This window comes from Pan paniscus, chromosome 14 (genome assembly GCF_029289425.2).
Source record: "Pan paniscus chromosome 14, NHGRI_mPanPan1-v2.0_pri, whole genome shotgun sequence".
NCBI lineage: Eukaryota > Metazoa > Chordata > Mammalia > Primates > Hominidae > Pan > Pan paniscus.
The window spans coordinates 41,679,230-41,697,579 of NC_073263.2; the positions used below are offsets into that span (position 1 = coordinate 41,679,230).

General features: G+C 36.1%; 1 protein-coding gene and 1 pseudogene across 7 annotated transcripts in view; one reads left to right on the top strand and one right to left on the bottom strand.

Annotated features, from left to right (window-relative positions):
• DGKH (diacylglycerol kinase eta) overlaps positions 1-18,350 on the top strand; it is a 203,928-nt gene that overhangs the window by 142,770 nt on the left and 42,808 nt on the right. For all 7 annotated transcript variants that reach the window (XR_010109670.1, XM_034936637.3, XM_063595929.1 and 4 more), the window contains 7 exons: positions 5,500-5,599; positions 7,474-7,747; positions 8,841-8,963; positions 13,309-13,440; positions 16,887-17,004; positions 17,973-18,083; positions 18,220-18,316. Coding sequence is in view for 6 of the 7 variants with exons in the window: in XM_034936637.3 (XP_034792528.1) it covers positions 5,500-5,599; positions 7,474-7,747; positions 8,841-8,963; positions 13,309-13,440; positions 16,887-17,004; positions 17,973-18,083; positions 18,220-18,316 (955 nt within the window). In the remaining variant the exon portion in view is untranslated. The remainder of the gene's footprint in view (positions 1-5,499; positions 5,600-7,473; positions 7,748-8,840; positions 8,964-13,308; positions 13,441-16,886; positions 17,005-17,972; positions 18,084-18,219; positions 18,317-18,350) is intronic.
• Positions 203-4,956, bottom strand: LOC103786892 (coiled-coil-helix-coiled-coil-helix domain-containing protein 2-like; annotated as a pseudogene).

Genomic DNA, 18,350 nt, shown 5'->3' on the forward strand with positions numbered 1-18,350 from the left:
AACTCTATACCATCTTAATGAAATTCTGCACAGTAAGAATATCCTCTTCCACTGCAATTCTGAAGCAAGGAAGCTATGAATGACAGAGGAGAGGTTTAACTGCCGGTTTCTCACTTTATACCTTCACTATCTGTTACATTTTTATGCTAAATTTACTTGGTCATGAAAGCTGATTTTCCATGTCTTCAGTTGAACTTCTTGATTAGACCAGTCCATGTGCACGTCTGCACTGTTTCAGCACCTCCTTGGAACCCTCACTGAGCTTGACATCACCCTAGTTCTGGGAACACTCCAGAAACTGTTCTGTCTTATACAAGCAAGGCTGCTGCTGCTGTGCAGCTAGTCTCCCAGAGGCTCCTGGTAAGTGATGTCAGGCCTTGTGAGCCCAGCATTACTTCCTCTGTTTAAGCGCCCCCATTCCCATGATAGTTGACCCAGTATATGCCCCACAGCAGGGCCCACAGCCACGCCAGCTGCAGTGGTTGCCATCTGGACCATCAGACCTGGCTGCCAGGATGCAGCAGCAGGAGACTCAACTGCAGTGGGTGGGGCCACTGCTGGCAGCTGAGCTGCTGGTGCTGGCCGGGGTGCAGGTCTCATTGGAGGTGGCTGGCTGGCCAGAGGGGCCATGCTGGAGGTGCAGCTTTGACTTCCATGTGCCATCACAAATGGGCAGTGGCTCAGCATCTCTAAATTTTATTTTTATGGACATTTTCAAACAAAACTGATATAATTACTTCCCACCATACCCATCATTCAGTTTCAGTATTTACCAACATTTTGCCATCTGCTTCCTACTTTATTTTGCTACAGTATCTCTAAGAACATCCTGAAAATTATTCTACTACACTTTTGGTATATAGTCCTCCCTCTCTATCCATGGGGGATTGGCTCCAGGACCCCCTTGGATACCAATATTCATAGGTACTCAAGTCCCTCATAGAAAATGCCATAGTATTTGCATATAACCTACACACATCCTTCCACATACTTTAATCATCTCTAGGTTATTTATAATAACAAATGTATTTGCTATGTAAATAGTTGTTATACTGTATTGTTCAGGGAATGATGGCAAAAAAAAGTCTGCACATATTCAGTGTAGACAAAACGATCTGTTTTCTTTTTCAAATGTTTTCAATCCATGGTTGGTTGACTCCATGGATGTGGAACCCATGAATATGGAGGGCTAACTGTATGTGTGTGTGTGTGCTTGTGCACACGTGTGTATAATTAATAATAATTAGTTATTATTAATCTAAAAATTAATAATAATTCTCTAACACTATCAATATTACTTAAACCATATCCCATTTCCCTTAGTTTTCTCAGAGGTTTTTCTGTGAACCTTGTCTGAATTTTGACAAGGTCTTTAAAAAAAAAAAAACCACACACACTTTATTTGTTCAAAATTCAGACAATGCTCACACACTACATTTGAGTGATATCTCTTTAAGACTTTAAAGATCTTGACCAGGCATGGTGGTCCATGCCTATAATCTCAACACTTTGGGAGGCCAAGGTGGGAGGATTACTTGAGCCCAGGAGTTCAAGACCAGCCTGGGCAACATAGTGGAATCCCATCTCTACAAAAAGTTTTAAAATTAGCTGGATGTGGTGGTATGTGCCTGTAGTCCTAGCTACTCAGGAGGCTGAGTTGAGAGGATCCCTTGAGCATGAGAGTTCGAGGCTGCAGTGAGCTGTGATCACGCCATTGCACTCCAATCTGGATGACAGTGTGAGATCCCGTCTTAAAAAAAAAAACACTTAAAAATTCTATAATGGTTTCCCTTTAAAAAACAATTCTTACTGAGGCATGACATATACAGTAAAGCACCTAAATCACAAGAGCACAACTCAATGATTAAAAAAATACTGCATGTACACACAGTCACACACACACACACATACACACTTGTAATTACTCCCTAGATAAAGAATTCCCTTTTTTTGTGAATGTTATTTATTTATTCAGTGATACAATATTAAGGCAAAATGTTTAAACCCTCTTGTGCATGTTTGTATTTATTTCATGCAATAATAATTCCCAGTAGCCTTAACTGTTCTCAGCTATTTTTAAAATGTTGAAATGCTAATGGAAAAGTTGTATTCCACTAACATAGCTAACATGTAGGTTAACCTAAAACAACATTTCTTTGACCTTAGAACTTCATCAATTTGGTATGGTAATAGGAGTTATCTTCTGAGAATCACAGCTCTAACTAGCAATCATAGATACCATTTATTAGTAAAAATGGAAAACAGTTATTAAATAAGTTGTCTTTAGCTACAATATATGTCTCTCCTTTTATTTAGTCAGTAGTTTAAAAACTTTTTTAGCTTTAACAGTAGGAGTTAATTAGGTTTTTTACTTACGCACTCTACTCGCCCCCCAAGTTTTGAAATAAATGCATTTTGTTCTGTGTACAAAAGTTTCAGAAAATGGGATAACTAGCTAGCAGGAATATTGATGCCATTGTCATAGAACCATAGAATTTAGATTTGGAATCTACCTTAGGGATAATTTAGGCCAACCCGCCTCATTTAATTGGTAAAGTGAGGTAGTTGTTAAAAATATTTCCTCAGAGCACAAAGATAGCTAGAGACAAAGATAGCTAGAGATTTTTATGTATTATGCATTGATAGTTCTAAATCATCTTCAGTTTCAAATTGGAACTTTTTATTAGATGAAAAATGAATTTTTCAGATATGATGACCCTGCCTGCCAATCTATGATTCTGTCTGGGTACCATTGCCATATTTATCTTAGTGTAGTATGTGCATATTTTACTGTCATTTGCCCACACTTTAAGAAATTAAGTGGAAAGGTGATAAATGAGGGTACTAATACTAGTGATGAGAAGTATGGGTCTAACATATGTAATATAGTAGAGATGATAGTGGAAATCATCAGGTATGTGAAAGGTGGACTGTTGTTAGCCTCAACTGAGTATTTGGTTCACACAGTTGACTATGTTCAATTTTGAAGGAAGAGAACAAAATTAAGGAAATAAAATGTTGGAAATGCCAAAAGTTCTGTCTAGGCCTTATGCAGTGGCTCACCCCTGTAATCTCATTGCTTTGGGAGTGCAAGTCAGGAGGATCGCTTGAGGCCATGAGTTAGAGACCAGCCGGGGCGACACAGAGAGACTACATTTCTACAAAAAAAAATTTTTTTTTAATTAGCTCAGCATGGTGACATGGACCTGTGGTCCTAGCTACTCAGGAGGCTAAGCTGGGAGGATCACTTGAGCCCAGGAGTTCAGGGATGCAGTTACCTATGATCACACCATTGCACTCCAGCCTAGGCAACTGAGCAAGACCCCCATCTCTAAAAATGTTTTTTTTTTTTTTTTTTAAAGTTCTAACATTGATTAAAGATATAATTAGGAATTTAGAATTTTTTAATCTCTATGGGAAAATCTGTATTCTGCTTTCATTTATTTGACTTTTGCACATATTTTCTGGAAGTCTTATGTATAAAGTAGAAAACTGTGTATAGTTGGAGAATATCTTTTGTCTTCCTATAGTAAATACATCTTAAGATTGTTTTTTCTCCAATTTGCATGTTTCTGGTTGGTAGGACTTTGCAATCATACTGTTTTTAAGTATATATTTTATTTCTGTTTTAATAACTCTACATTCACTATTTAGGTATAATAAAAGGTTACTTCATTCCCCCAGAATATAAATATCCTATATTCCTTTTAGCATATGGAACTTAATGAGCAATAAGATAGAGCATGTCTTCTGATTCTTTCCACACTTGTGTGGCGAGCACTCTCCTAACCTTCACATGCCCCTTCCTCAGCTCCTTTGGCCACCACTGCCACAGGATCATAGTGTCTCTGTCAGCCTCTGTTTGCCTCAGTGACATGGCACATTGAGGAGGGGCACCCCTGCTGCCCTTTTCATTCCTAGGCTGATGGACTGAAGGGCTCTGTCTCTAGGAGTGAATAAGATACCAACAAAAGCAGCTATGATAATGATATGACATATGCAGTTTCACAAACCAAGAGAAAATTATGTCAAGATGATGTTATAATAATGGCAAGAAAAACCTCTATTTCAGAGTTACAGGAAGATGCATCAATGCTCCTCTTCCTTAAAGTAGCGCATTTTACAGAAACTTTCAGTAAAATGCCTAGAAGAGATTTCGTGATAGTGTTATATATATTTCAAGAAATCCCATGAAGTATTGTTCATGATCAAAGAAGACAAAACTTGACATGAAGTACATGAATGCATGTCTAGTAAATGATAAGCTAGATTCTCTGTAGAAATTTGAGTTTAAAAGCCAACAAAGAAGGTTCAGGATTAGAAAATATTACCTTTTGTTCAAATAAAATCTAGAAATGTTTGCTAAAAAATAATAAAACAAAAATTGTTAGGAGGAATACAATTTCCAAGTTGATAAATCTGAAGGTTGGTAGTGTGTGTGTCTGTTGGGGGAGGAGTGGTGGTGGTGGTGGTGTGTGTGTGTGTGTGTGTGTGTGTGTGTATGTCCTGTGTCTATTGAATTGCTCAAGTTCATAATACTGAAGTATATGGAAATTTACCATTTTGCCACTCAACTACCAGAGAAAGTTGTGAGTGTAATAGAAAAAATAACTGCTGGAACCTTTTTTAAATTTAAATTTCTCAATTTATATCAATGATAGAAAGCAATACTATGATTTAAAAAATAGCCTGATTCTATCAGCATAAGCCTTGGCTTTAAAAAAGCTGGTCATATACCATTCTGTTGATTGTTGTTTTTAATCCAGCACCAGATCCAGATCCAGATCCAAAGCCTTTCAAAAGGCAGATTTTGTTAGTGTTTCAAGTTATTTTGTCTTTTAGCTTATTTCTAATGCAAAGAAGCCAAATGTAATTAAAATAAACAAACAAGTAAACCATATACTGCTGACACTAACAAGACCTAAATTAAATTAGTCTTGTAGTTATTGCATTGATTATCTCAAGGAAAAAATGAATAGATTTACAGAGAATATAACTCAAGTGGCAGATTTGTTTTCAGCATAACGCACAACCTCTTTCTCTTCAGTAATAATATATTGTAACTGTAACAATCAAAATATCCATATGATGAGTCATGGCTTGACAGTGACAAGTGACAATCTTATTTTTGTTCGGCAATGTAATTTCTGTTATGGAAATATGTAAGTTTAGAATTTCAGTGGAGAAAGCAAGATGATGCTTTATCATTTTTAAATGGGATCTAAAAATAATTTAAATATTTGAGGAAAGCTTCTTATAACATTAATTACTATAATTTAAGTAATATACAGCAAGGCTTATTCATGTATGCATTTATCACTTAGAATGTCTTGGACTTATGTGAGACAAACTGCACAGCAGATAGAAGCATAGATTTATATACAGATGACCCAGATATTTGACAGTTTGCTTAATTGTGTTTCTTTTTAAATATATTCATAAATCAAGGCAAATTAATTCATGAAGCTTACTAAATTGTACAACTTCTTTTCCTCAAAGGACGCTATGTGAAACTGTAAAGGACTTCGTTGCCAAAGTAGAAAAGACGTATGACAAAACCTTGGAAAATGCCGTTGTAGCTGATGCCGTGGCCAGTAAAGTAAGAGGGGACTCTTCAGGGCATGAGAGTTGTTTATGGACAATGCTCACATTCAACTGTGTTTCAAAGCTAAATTGATTAGGTGGTTTTCCTGCCCAAACATCTTAAATCGAGAGAAAAATTACTTTGAATCAGATCTGAGGATTTTAAAAAATATTCTATTTTATTGTTACCCTTTAATATGTAGGAAAACTGCATTGCTGAAAACCTAACTCAAATCCCTGTCCCAGTGCTTGACTTTTTTTGGAGACAGAGTCTTGCTCTGTCACCCAGGCTGGAGTGCAGTGATGCTATCTCTACTCACTGCAACCTTCACCTCCCAGGTTCAAGCGATTCTTCTGTCTCAGCCCCCCAAGTAGCTGGATTACAGGTGCTTGCCACCACACTCAAATAATTTTTGTATTTCTAGTAGAGACGGGGTTTCACCATGTTGGCCAGGCTGGTCTTGAACTCCTGACCTCAGGTGATCCGTCCACCTCAGCCTCCCAAAATGCTGGGATTACAAGTGTGAGCCACCACACCTGGCCATGATTGACTGAAGGGGAGATGCACAGCAGTCAGACCACAGGGGATCCCATGCAGCTGGGCTCCAGTGGAGAAAGCAAGGTTTTCCATTTCCAAGCAGATTTGGGCCAGTTCAGCTGTCTTCCAGCATGGTTCTTTGGATTTCCTAGACATTACAATTCTTGGTCTCTTTCAGAGTGCTGCTTCTTGCGTTGCTTTTTTCTTTACAGATTTCTTTCCCCCTTTATAAACTAAAATAAGAACAGTTTACTGAATCTTAAAAACTACCATCTTTGCTTTCATTGGTTCACAACAGGACCTTCTTACAAAAGGCTTGAGTATCTTGGGCTTGCAAAGGAATTAACTTCCCCAAATCCATGTTGGAGATGGCAGTTTAATTGAGTGGAAGAAAAAGAAAATAGAAATAAATATACATTTGAAGTTTTCTGCCTTTTTCTCTGTGGAGAGTTTCAGAAAATAGAAACCCTTTCTGGCCATACTTCTGTCTCTAAACTATTTCTGCTGTAACCTTGTCTCAGCATATCATCAAAGACAAATAGATGAGGAGGAAAGGGACTGGAAATTTTATGGAGATGAAAAGTATATTGGGGGGTAGCATCAACAGCTTCAGTCCTAAATGTTTCTTCACCTCTCGTAATACAAGAAAAGCAGAAAGAAACAAGGGCTTGCCTAGTGCATGCTTTTCTTTCTGTATCCCTCTTCTTTTCCCTCCTTATCCTTGTGCATTTTCCTTCCTGCACTTTCTTTGAGCCAATAATCCCTTAGGCATTGTTCACTCCTTTGCAAACCAAAGCTTTGAAGGGGAGTTTGCCACAACTCAGCCAGATGTGCCATTTATGACGCTCAAAATGGTGCATTAAGTCAATTACTTTTTTTAAAAAGTTGATCCAATGTTTTGTGTAATGTATAGCAAATTTTGTGTAATTTTTTATATAAAGCATCCCTTTGTATAAAATGTCTGTTGTGTTATTTTGAGAAAAATAGCTGTATAAATATTATAAAGATTTTTTTCCCCCATGAAATGGAGTCTGAGTGGCTCTGAAATTATGTAATAATTGTGCCAACTTAAAAAATTATAAATTATTTCATGTAGTAAACATCAATAAAGCCATCGTCCCTCTAAATCAAAAGCCATAATTTAAATTATAATTGTCTATCTCTACTAAATGGAGATTTTAAAATTAGCTGCTTCTAGAACCAAAACATCTACAAAATTAAAGGTGAGAATTTTAGTGTTTTTCTCTCTAGTGATTAAACTTTCAAAACATCTCTATAAAAATTTCTTGTACTTTGTCTGCTGATCTTGATTCTTTTTGAATATTTTTCTCATTGCCATATTTTCCTCTCAGTGTTCAGTCCTAAACGAGAAGCTCGAACAACTGCTGCAGGCTTTGCACACAGATTCCCAGGCTGTGCCTGTTCTCCCTGGCCTCAGCCCTCTCATTGTGGAAGAAGATGCTGTGGAATCGTCCAGTGAAGAGTCCCTGGGTGAAAGCAAAGAGCAGCTTGTGGATGACGTTACAAAACCTTCCTCCCAGAAAGCCGTCAAACCAAGGGAAATCATGTTGCGGGCAAATAGTTTAAAGAAAGCAGTGAGGCAAGTCATTGAGGAAGCCGGAAAAGGTACACATTAACAAATTTAGCTTTGGAAGAAGTTGGCAGCATTTCTACTGCAAGCATAACGGAGTTTCCATAGTGGTCAGATTGGATACACTTTTTAAAAATGAAATTTTTAAGGCAAGATAGAAGATACAGTCATTATAAGAAAACTTGTACATAGTCTTATATATTGTTATGGTAGTAGTAAGAATCAGCATATTAGTGAGGAATAAAATAAAATATCAGAAATAAATGGAAACATTTCTATCTAAAATACAAAACTAGTTTAAATGACATTTAAAAAAATTTAGATATAGTTTACTTAATTGGAATCTGTTGAATTCTTAAAGAAAATAAAACCTATAAACTACTTTGAAAATATAGAAAAAAAAATTTTTTGAGAAAGGGTCTCACTCTGTTGCCCAAGCTGGAGTACACTGGCGTGATCTCAGCTCACTGCACCGTCCACCTCCCAGGCTCGAGCTATCCTCCTCCCTCAGCCTCCTGAGTAGCTGGGACCACAGATGTGCACCGCCATACCCAGCTAATTTTTTGTAGTTTTGGTGGAGGTGGGATTTCACCATGTTGCCCAGGCTGATCTCAAACTCCTGGGCTCAAGTGATTCGCCCACCTCAGCCTCCCGAAGTGCTGGGATTACAGGCGTGAACCACTGCACCCTGCCAGAAAATATTTTCTTAACATTAATTTCCCAAATGTTTATGTTGCTTTATTAAGAGCTTATAAAAGCTCTGCCTTGTTTTAATTAATGTGTATATTAATACTTCTCAGAATTTTAGCTATAGTCTAAATGTTAATTTTAGTATGAATAATTAATGTTCAAAAACCCCTTTATAGATTGTAACTTGTAATTGTATTTCATTCTCTAAAATTCTTATACTTTACTTGTTTATTCTGATAAAAATATAATTTTAGCAACTTTAGTTTTTGATCTTTAGTTCTTTGGACATCAACCCCAAGTTCATTGCTAAATAGTGTTTATTTGTGAATCTGGAATTTCTTTTGGCATATGTTTCAATTTGCCTTTCCTGAGCATATCTTAATATTAATGGGCTTTATTTTCACTTATCCAAACTATTTGTCTTCTTACTACCTGAAGTTATGGATGACCCGACAGTTCACCCCTGTGAACCAGCTAATCAGTCCTCTGATTATGACAGCACAGAAACAGATGAATCTAAGGAGGAAGCTAAAGATGATGGTGCCAAAGAATCAATAACTGGTGAGGAAACTGGGAAAAAATTATTTTGGAATTAAATAAAATGTCATTTTGCTTTTAGTTTTCAAAAGGCTGATCAGTTTGAAAAAAACTATTTGTATTTTTATTTTTGAAAAGGCTTTTTGGAAGTTAAAGCTTAGATAAATATTCATGAATAATAAAACAATAAAGATAACACCTAGACTATTGTCCAGTACTCTCACATCCCTCTCTTATCATGTAATCTAGAGATTATAACAATAAACTAAGGATTATAGGACTAAGGATGATTAAATATGTTGGTTTTCCTGAGGAAAGAGGAAACACCTAAATCATCTGATTTGAACCTATTATAGCTCATAGATTTCTTTGAGAATTGTAAGAAAGCTGCAGCTCTCCTAACGCTCCAAACGCAGAAAATTTGGCATTTAAGTGATTCAGCAGTCCCTTAAGTTCCATCGATCAACCTTCTGGGTTGATAGTCCTTATTAAGCTTCAAAATCATAGGACTTTAAAGCAAACGTTAAAATTACTGGACTTCTAATTACAGCCCTTGCTTTGTCAAAACTATTTTGGTAAGGAAATGAATATGTAATTGCTTGAAGAATGTTAAATATCTTTCTACCTTTTAGATTTTAATTGAAAATGAATTTATACTTTTAATATTGTATATTGCCTAAGGGAAAAGTTTCTAACTTACTGGAATAAAACAAAGCAGAAATTAAACTATTAATGAAGATGAGACAATATGAAAATAAATACATGGCACTTATGAAAAGTCAGCACAATTATATCAGAATTGTTTGCAGTCATTGGGGACAATAGACAATAGACATTGGGGACTACTAGAAGTGGGAGGGTAGGAATGGTAGAAAAGCTAACTATTGGGTCCTATGCTCTTTACCTGGGTGATGATATCAATCATACCCCAAACCTCCGCCTCACTCAATATACTCAGATAATAAACCCGCACATGTCCTCCTGAATCTAAAATAAAAGTTGAAATTAAAAAAAAAGAAATTGTCCTCATACAATGAAAAAAAACCAAATTTTTGGAGAGCTGACCATATCAGATTAACATTTTCTGCTTGAGCTGTGGCATGATGAAGACCTTTCATTCCCCATGTTTATGGCCGATTTTTCCACAGGACTAGTAGTAGTGAGTACATTTTAAATTTTACATGTTTGAAACATCTCTTGTTAACTATGAAAAAAATTAGATAGTAGGTTTATTAATATGTTGTTGCTAAATTTATTCTAGCTTTCATATGAAGCTAAATAAGTAAAATGTAAACTTAATAAGTAAAAGAAAGTGTAGTTGATAAAGTTACTTTAAATTTAAAAACCTGTTTTTATCTTATTCTCAAAAAATTTTAAAAAATGTTTGCAATCATTAAATTTTTGCTTTTACTTTCACTACATATAAACTTGGGCAAATTTCTTAACCTCTTTTTGGTTTTCTCATCTCTAATATGAGGATAATAATCTACCTACTTCATTGGGTTGTTGCGAAGGTTGAAAAGTTACTATACGTAAAGTGCCTAGAATAGTGTCTGGTAGATAGTGCTGCCTGAGTGTTCACTGTCATCTTTATTGTTGTTATTTTTATTGCTACTACTGCTGCTGCTGCTGTCACTAATTACATTAACTGTGAGAGAATATTTCATTGTACTTGAGACTCTTAAAAAGTTTGAAATCAGACCTCATGGACCTCACATGTTCAGCATACAACCCAATGCAGGCATGTTCTAGGACCCTTGAAGCAGATGGCCACGAGCCTTAGGACCACTCACTTTCAATACATCCCACTCTTATGGTCAGCTCTAATTGTTAGAAAGTCATTCTTTATATTGAGCTATTTTCTCCCCTAAATTTCTACCCATGATTACAGTAATTATTAGGTTTTATGAATGATAGTTTGACAGTAACAACTACTGGCCTTTATGTAGTGTTTATGGTTAGTTTAAGGAGCAATTTCATATACATTTCACTGTATCAAAGAGGACTCTGCCTCTGGAGCTATTTCTCCTCTTCCTTCTCCTCCTCCTCCTCCTTCTTCTTCTTTTTCCTCTTCCTCTTCCTCTTCTTCTTCCTCTTTTCTTTCTTCTTTCTTCTTCTTCTTCCTTCTTCCTTCTTTCTTCTTTCTTCTTCTTGTTCTTCATGTGGCAGCCCTTAAATGATACCGAAAACAGCTTTGGTGGGATCAGATCTTCTCTCACCTTACATCTTCTTTTCCAGATGATCTGCCCTAAGGTTTCTGTACCAGTTTTTAAACTGATGATTTTAAACCTTTTGTTTTCCTGGTTGCACCCATTTGGTCAATGTTTATCTTAAAATGTGATGCACCATTTTAAACAAAATTCTTCAGGTATTTTCTGTGGTGTATTAGCACATTGGTACCCATACACTACTCATTAAGGACATTTTTGATGTTACAAAGACTACCCAAGACTTCTCTTTTTTAAAACCTAATTATAGTAGTTTACACTCATCCCAATGAACTTTTATCTTTTTTATTTAGATCTATTATTTCATCCTGTGAAGCTCTTTGGAAGCTTGATTCTATCATCTTAAGTTTATTTCATCTGTGAATTTGATAAGCAGGCCTTTGATGTTTTCATCTATTAGAAAGTGTTGATTACAGCAGAGATGACAATGGCATCCTTACTATACACTGATAATTCCTCCTAAGATGATGGCTGTTAGGAGGATTGGTTTGTCAAAGCTTATTTAATGGTTTTCCAACTGGCTATCATCCCACCTTGCCATACTTTTAAACTTGACACTTCCGTTGTGGCCTATAAAGGAAACTAAAAAATACAAATATAGTGCTGTAAATGTTGATATTGAAATAGACAGAGATTTAGAAAAGTCTTTAATGGTACAGTATTTTGTCTTTATTTTGGCTAGTAATCTAACTTGTTGGAAATGAATAGCAATAGTGGAAGTAGAAGTATATGAAATACTACTTTTTGAGGCACATTTATTGTATCATCATGTAATAATTCATATGTCTGAGATGTGAGAAATACAGTATATTAATATGATTGATGAGATGATTTATTTAAGAAGAACCAGAAAACATTAATTTAGTTACTTGTAATGGAACATCAGTCTTAGTCATTAGTACGCTCTCTGCTTTTTGTCAGAGTTGAACATCAAAAAGTTGTTTTTATGAGAAATTAGCCCAGGAGTCCTGTCTATTTAAAAAAGGGGTGGCTGTTCTGTTACTTTAGTGCAATGGGACTGTTTTTGAATGAGACAATAGAGTGTAAAATTAATATAGTTAGCTTGTAATTAGTTTTAGGGAGAGTGAACATAATTAAGTTTTAGAGTATTTTAAAATTGAGTTTGAGAATTACTGTTTCTTAAAAATACCAGTAACTCCTAAATTGGTTAAAGGTACCATTTGCTCTGCATTAACTTGCCTCACTTTAGAGTTAAATCTTTCTTTTTGTTGTGTACTTTGAGAGTAATTATGTTTTAGAATAATTTTTTAAATGTATTGAGCTTTTACAAGAATATGATAGAACTGTTTGGGCAAATCATCATTTTGAATAAATAATTGAGAAGTACAGGAAAAATATGTTCGTTTCACTTGAAGATGGATGCTATTTTTCTTCCATTTATTTGTTTATGTATGAGACAGAGTCTTACTGTGTCACCCAGGCTAGAGTACAGTGATGTGATCATAGCTCACTGCAACCTCAAACTCCTGGGCTCACGTGATCCTCCAGCCTCAGCCTCCCAAGTAGCAGGGACTACAGGTGCGTGCCACCATGCCTGGCTAACATTTTTATAGAGACAGGGTCTCGCTGTGTTGCCCAGTCTGGTCTTCAATTCCTGACCTCAAGTGATCCTCCTGCCTTAGCCTCCCAAAGCTCTGGGATTACAGGCATGAGCCACCACACCTGGCCTCTTCCATTTATTGAAGACAATGTTAAATCATGTTTCACGTGTTTGCTCTGGGAATTACATTAATTAAATTTGATCATTCACTTGATATTTATGAGACAAGGATTACATGGGTAGTGTGCATTATAACACATATGTTTCATTTTCAAAAATAGACTTCAAAAGCTTCATTTATCTTTAAGTGTGCATTGATCATATTCAAATTTTGAGTATTAGTGACCTTTAATTATGGTAGACATCTATCTTCTACTGATATTCATTGATTTGAGATGAGGAATCAAGACTTCTGATTCCCTCCATGTAAGTCTCAAGAAAATGTAAACGATAGCTATGCATAATATTTTCATTTCTACTGATTGATTTAAACATTATTTTATGTTTTAAATTTATAGGAACGTGCTTATTTTTATAGCTTTATCATTATCTCTTTTTAATCTGGACTTTTTGCCAACAGTTAAAACTGCACCTCGGTCTCCAGATGCCCGGGCAAGTTATGGCCATTCCCAAACTGATTCTGTCCCTGGTCCAGCTGTGGCAGCCAGCAAAGAAAACCTCCCTGTGCTCAATACCAGAATAATCTGCCCAGGTAGTACAGATTCTGAAACATCGTGTATTTTTCAGTATTTCTGTGAAAAGGTGTAAGTATTTATTTCTATTACTGTGGAAACGTGTTCTTAAAGATAAATATTCTTTTAGTAGAATGTTCTTGTTATACTTTCAGTCAGAATCCAGGCCCTTAGATTCTTCCCTGTGTAACAGTTGCCTAGAAAGTATTAAAACACATGTTTCGGCCAGGTGCAGTGGCTCACACCTGTAATCGCAGCACTTTGGGAGGCCAAGATGGGCAGATCACAAGGTCAGGAGTTCGAGACAAGCCTGGCCAACACGGTGAAACCCTGTCTCTACTAAAAACACAAAAAAATTAGCCAGGTGTAGTGGTACACCCTTGTAATCTTAGCTACTCAGGAGGCTGAGGCCCGAGAATTGCTTGAACTCGGGAGGCGGAGGGTGCGGTAAGCTGAGATCACACCACTGCACTCCAGCCTGGGAGACAGAGTGAGACTCCGTCTCAGAAAACAAACAAACAAACATGTTTCTGGGCCCTGCCCTGAGAAATTATGAGTCGGTAGTTCTGGAGTGGAGTCCAGGAATCTGCATTTACTAAGTTCCCAAAGTAAGTCTGAACTTACTATGTTCTACTACTTCTTAAGCTTTCCTTTGGTGTTTTTTTAGTCAGCATTCTGCTGAATCCTTTTGGTTTTAAGCCATGAGTCTCTCTGTAGTCATTTTTAGGCAACATTGATGTAAATTATTCATGATTTTGGATTAGGCAATGATTTCTCAGATATGACAAGCACACGCCACAAAAGACAAATAAATTGGACTTCACCGAAATGAATAGTTTTGTGATTCAAAGGACACTATCGAGAAAGTGAAATGACAATCTAAGAATTTACAAATATTATATCTGATAAAGGACTAGTATCCAGAACATATAAAGAACCCTTAAAATTCAACAATAAAAAGGTAAGTATCTCACTTTTAAAATGAGAAAGGAATCTAAATAGACATTTTCCCAAAGAAAATACACAGATAGCCAGTAAATACATGAAAGGATGCTCAACATCGTTAGTCACCAGGGGAATGCAAATTAAAACCATAATGAGGTGCCCCTTTATGCCACTAGGTTGACTGTGATCAAAATAGACAGATGATAACAAATATTGGCACAGATGTGAAGAAATTAGAACTTTCATGCATTGGTGGTAGGAATGTAAAATGGTGCAGCCATTTTAAGAATAGTTTCACAGTTCCCCAAAAAGTTAAACATAGAGTTTACATGTGACCCAGCAATTTTACTACTAGGTATACACCCAAGAGAATTGAAAATACATGTCTACGCAAAAACTTGTTCATGACTATTTATAGCAGCATTCACAATAGCCCCAAAGTGGAAGCAACCCAAACATCCATCAGTTGAATGGAAGAAACAAAAGTGATATATTCATACAATGGAATATTATCTACCCATTAAAAAGAATGAAGCACTGATACATGCTATATAGAAACACTATGGAAAATGAACATAAAAGCCAAATGTAATATGACTGCATTTATATGAAATGCGCAGAATAGTCATAACCCATAGAGACAGAAAGTAGACGGTGGTTCCCAAGGAACTGGAGGTGAGGTGATCGACGGAATGGAAAATGACAGCTAGTGGGTACACCGTTACTTTGCAGGGTAACGAAAAGGTTTTAGAATTAACAGTGATGGTTGCACAACTTTGTGTATATATTACGAACAACTGAATTATCTAAAAACTTTAAAAGGGTTAATTTTATAATATATCAGTTGTATCAGAATAGAAATATTAAAAGAAAAAAAGAAAGATCAATCTGAAACAAACTGGTTCTGGAAAGGCCTTCAGGTTTAGATGCTGTGTTTCTATTCCAACTAGGAACCTTGGGATAACCCCTCTGGAATAAAGCTGAAAGGAATATGGCTAACCCTAAAACATCTTAGAAAATATTAACACGGCTGGGCGTGGTGGCTCACGCCTGTAATCCCAGCATTTTGGGAGGCTGAGGCAGGCGGATCACCTGAGGTCAGGAGTTTGAGACCTGGCTAACATGGTGAAACCCCATCTCTACTAAAAATACAAAAATTAGCCAGGCATGCTGGCTCACCCCTTTAATCCCAGCTACTTGAGAGACTGAGGCAGGATTATCCCTTGAAGCCGGGAGGCGGAGGTTGCAGTGATCTGAGATCATGCTACTATACTCCAGCCTGGGCAACAGAGTGAGACTCTATCTCAACAAAAAAAAAAAAAAAGAAAGAAAGAAAATATTAACACTTCCCTCTAGGGCAGCTGGAGTGTGGCTCTCACCTCTCCAAACTGTTCTTTATGCTTACTAAATTTATTGTTTTCTTCATTCATTTACTTGTTTAGACATAAAGGAAATTGGCATAAAGAAGTATGCCACAGTATATTCAAAACTATGACATTAAACGAAAGAACAAAATTCATTGTATTTGATAATTGCCTAAACATTAAAATAATGAATAATAATAATTCCCTAAGAAGAGCATAGTGCTGAGGAAAGGAATGTTTGCTAAAGAAAGGAATTGCTGGGCATGGTGGCACATGCCTGTAGTCCCAGCTACTTGGGAGACTGAGGTGGGAGGATCGCTTGAACCCTGGGAGATGGAGGCTGCAGTGAGCTGTGATCACACCATTGCACTCCAGCCTAGGTGAGAGAGTGAGACTCATCTCTAAAAAAAAATAAAATAAAAAGAAAGAACTTGTTTTTCTAATTTCCTCGTGTTTCCCTTGTTCTTGTAGGTTCCTATTAGTTTGTCTCCTCTCCAGTCTTTAGTGCTTCTAGCTTTCATATTGGGTTGAGTAGATCATAAAATTCATTAGCTTTGAATACTGTAACAGTTAGAAAACTAGTTGGAAAGCATGTTGAAATATATTTGAAGTAAGAGGCTTCATTTTTTATATTTAATACTATATTCTTCTAAAATTCACAGATACCTACATTTAATACTTTACTACTTATTCTTAAAATTAACACTGGGTTTTCACCTTAATACATCTCTTAATATTTTAAATTAAGTATCATTACCTATGATTTGAGAATATGGAAGTGATAACTCCATGACATTTTGGGTAATTCCGCCTTTATTGTAAATTCCTTACAGACTTAATACCATCTTTGCTATAACAAAGGAAGTAAAATGTATTTGTTATAGAATTATTGGGATGGTAAATGAGAAAGTGTCACAAAGCCATTCCTATTTAGGTCCTCCTCTCCTTAATTCTTTATGATAACATATAGATCCTTGGAAGTGTCAAAAGCCTTGTACTCACAAACGTCATTGTTCTTAATTTTCATTAATGAGAAGAGTAGGCACTGAAAACCTTGCTTTTAAAAGTAAGATATTTGATATTAGGCCTGGATGGACTGGTTCTTTCTGTGTTTTTTCTTAACATGCGATCCCATATGTGTTTGCTTTTCTTTCCAGGTTTAAGAGCAGGACTGGCTGCCTCAATTGCTGGGAGTTCGATTATCAACAAAATGTTACTGGCAAACATTGATCCTTTTGGTGCCACGCCGTTTATTGACCCGGATCCAGATTCCGTGTAAGAAAATGCTTTTGCAAATATTTTGTTTGGGTTTTTCTTGTTTTTTTTTTTTTTTCAACATGAACTGTAACATTTTAAATGTATTACAATAAATATGGTCCCATGTAAAAAAAGGATGATCAGAAAATTACAAAAGTTGATAATGCCAAGCACATTGAGTCCTTTAAAATTCAGTGGTCTCTGATCTGTCCCTGAGATAGGTCCTTTTCCAGCCCGTTCTCTCTGAGAGCAACCCTCTGGCAAAGGAAGGCACCAATAAATAGAACTGATGCTATTCCCTTTACCTCCTTTCTTCTCAGTCTTGCCAGATCTGTCATCTTTCCACGTCAGCTTCTAGGTTTACTTATTTTGGGAATCTTTTGGCCCACACTGATCTCTTCCCTTCTTAAGACTCCTACAATTTTTTGGCATTTCAAGATATACTTTCTTTTACTTCCTTTTTAAATTTTGCTTCTGTTATATCATTTCTGTAATGACATTCCTCAAGGACAGTACCATATTTTAAACGTTCCAAAACACCTGGAAGAATGGATTGGATCTAGTACTTTTTTGCTCAATAAATATTTGTCCATTGTTAAGTGTAGAAATGGAGGGGACTTTCTAATGATAAAAAAGAGAGAGAGAGAATTGGCACCTGACTGTAAAGCCTTCCCATAATCACCTGCATTTTTCTGTGTAGTGAGGAACTTAAGTAGAAATAGAACTAAGATTTTGTTACAGTTAGAGAAAATCACACCATAACTGTGTGTCTTACTCACCATCCCTTTATGTCACATGTACCAGAAATTGTACACATGTCCTGTGGTTGTACACATGGCATAGGAATAGGAAGTGATTAGTGCTAAGTTTTACAATCTGCTATAAAATGGAAGCTTAAATGGTTTTAAGTACTATCTTGTGTACAAATTGTAATTGTTATAATGAATCTCAAATTGACTTTGATGTACTTTTCCCTGTGATCATAGAGATGGATATTCAGAAAAATGTGTCATGAACAATTACTTTGGGATTGGATTAGATGCAAAAATTTCATTAGAATTTAATAATAAAAGAGAGGAGCACCCTGAAAAATGCAGGTAATTTTAGTAAAAGTAATAATGCTATTGCATAAAGGCAATTTTTTCTTCATTTATTATGTCTTTTTGCTTGCTCTGCCTTTAAGGAGTAAATAAATAAAATTTCCTGAAATTGCCTGCCAATATTTATTTTCAGGAGCCGAACTAAAAACTTGATGTGGTATGGAGTCCTTGGAACCCGAGAGTTATTACAGAGATCGTACAAGAATTTAGAACAAAGGGTTCAACTTGAGGTAAGTTCATCTTAAAGTAAAGATATTTCATATT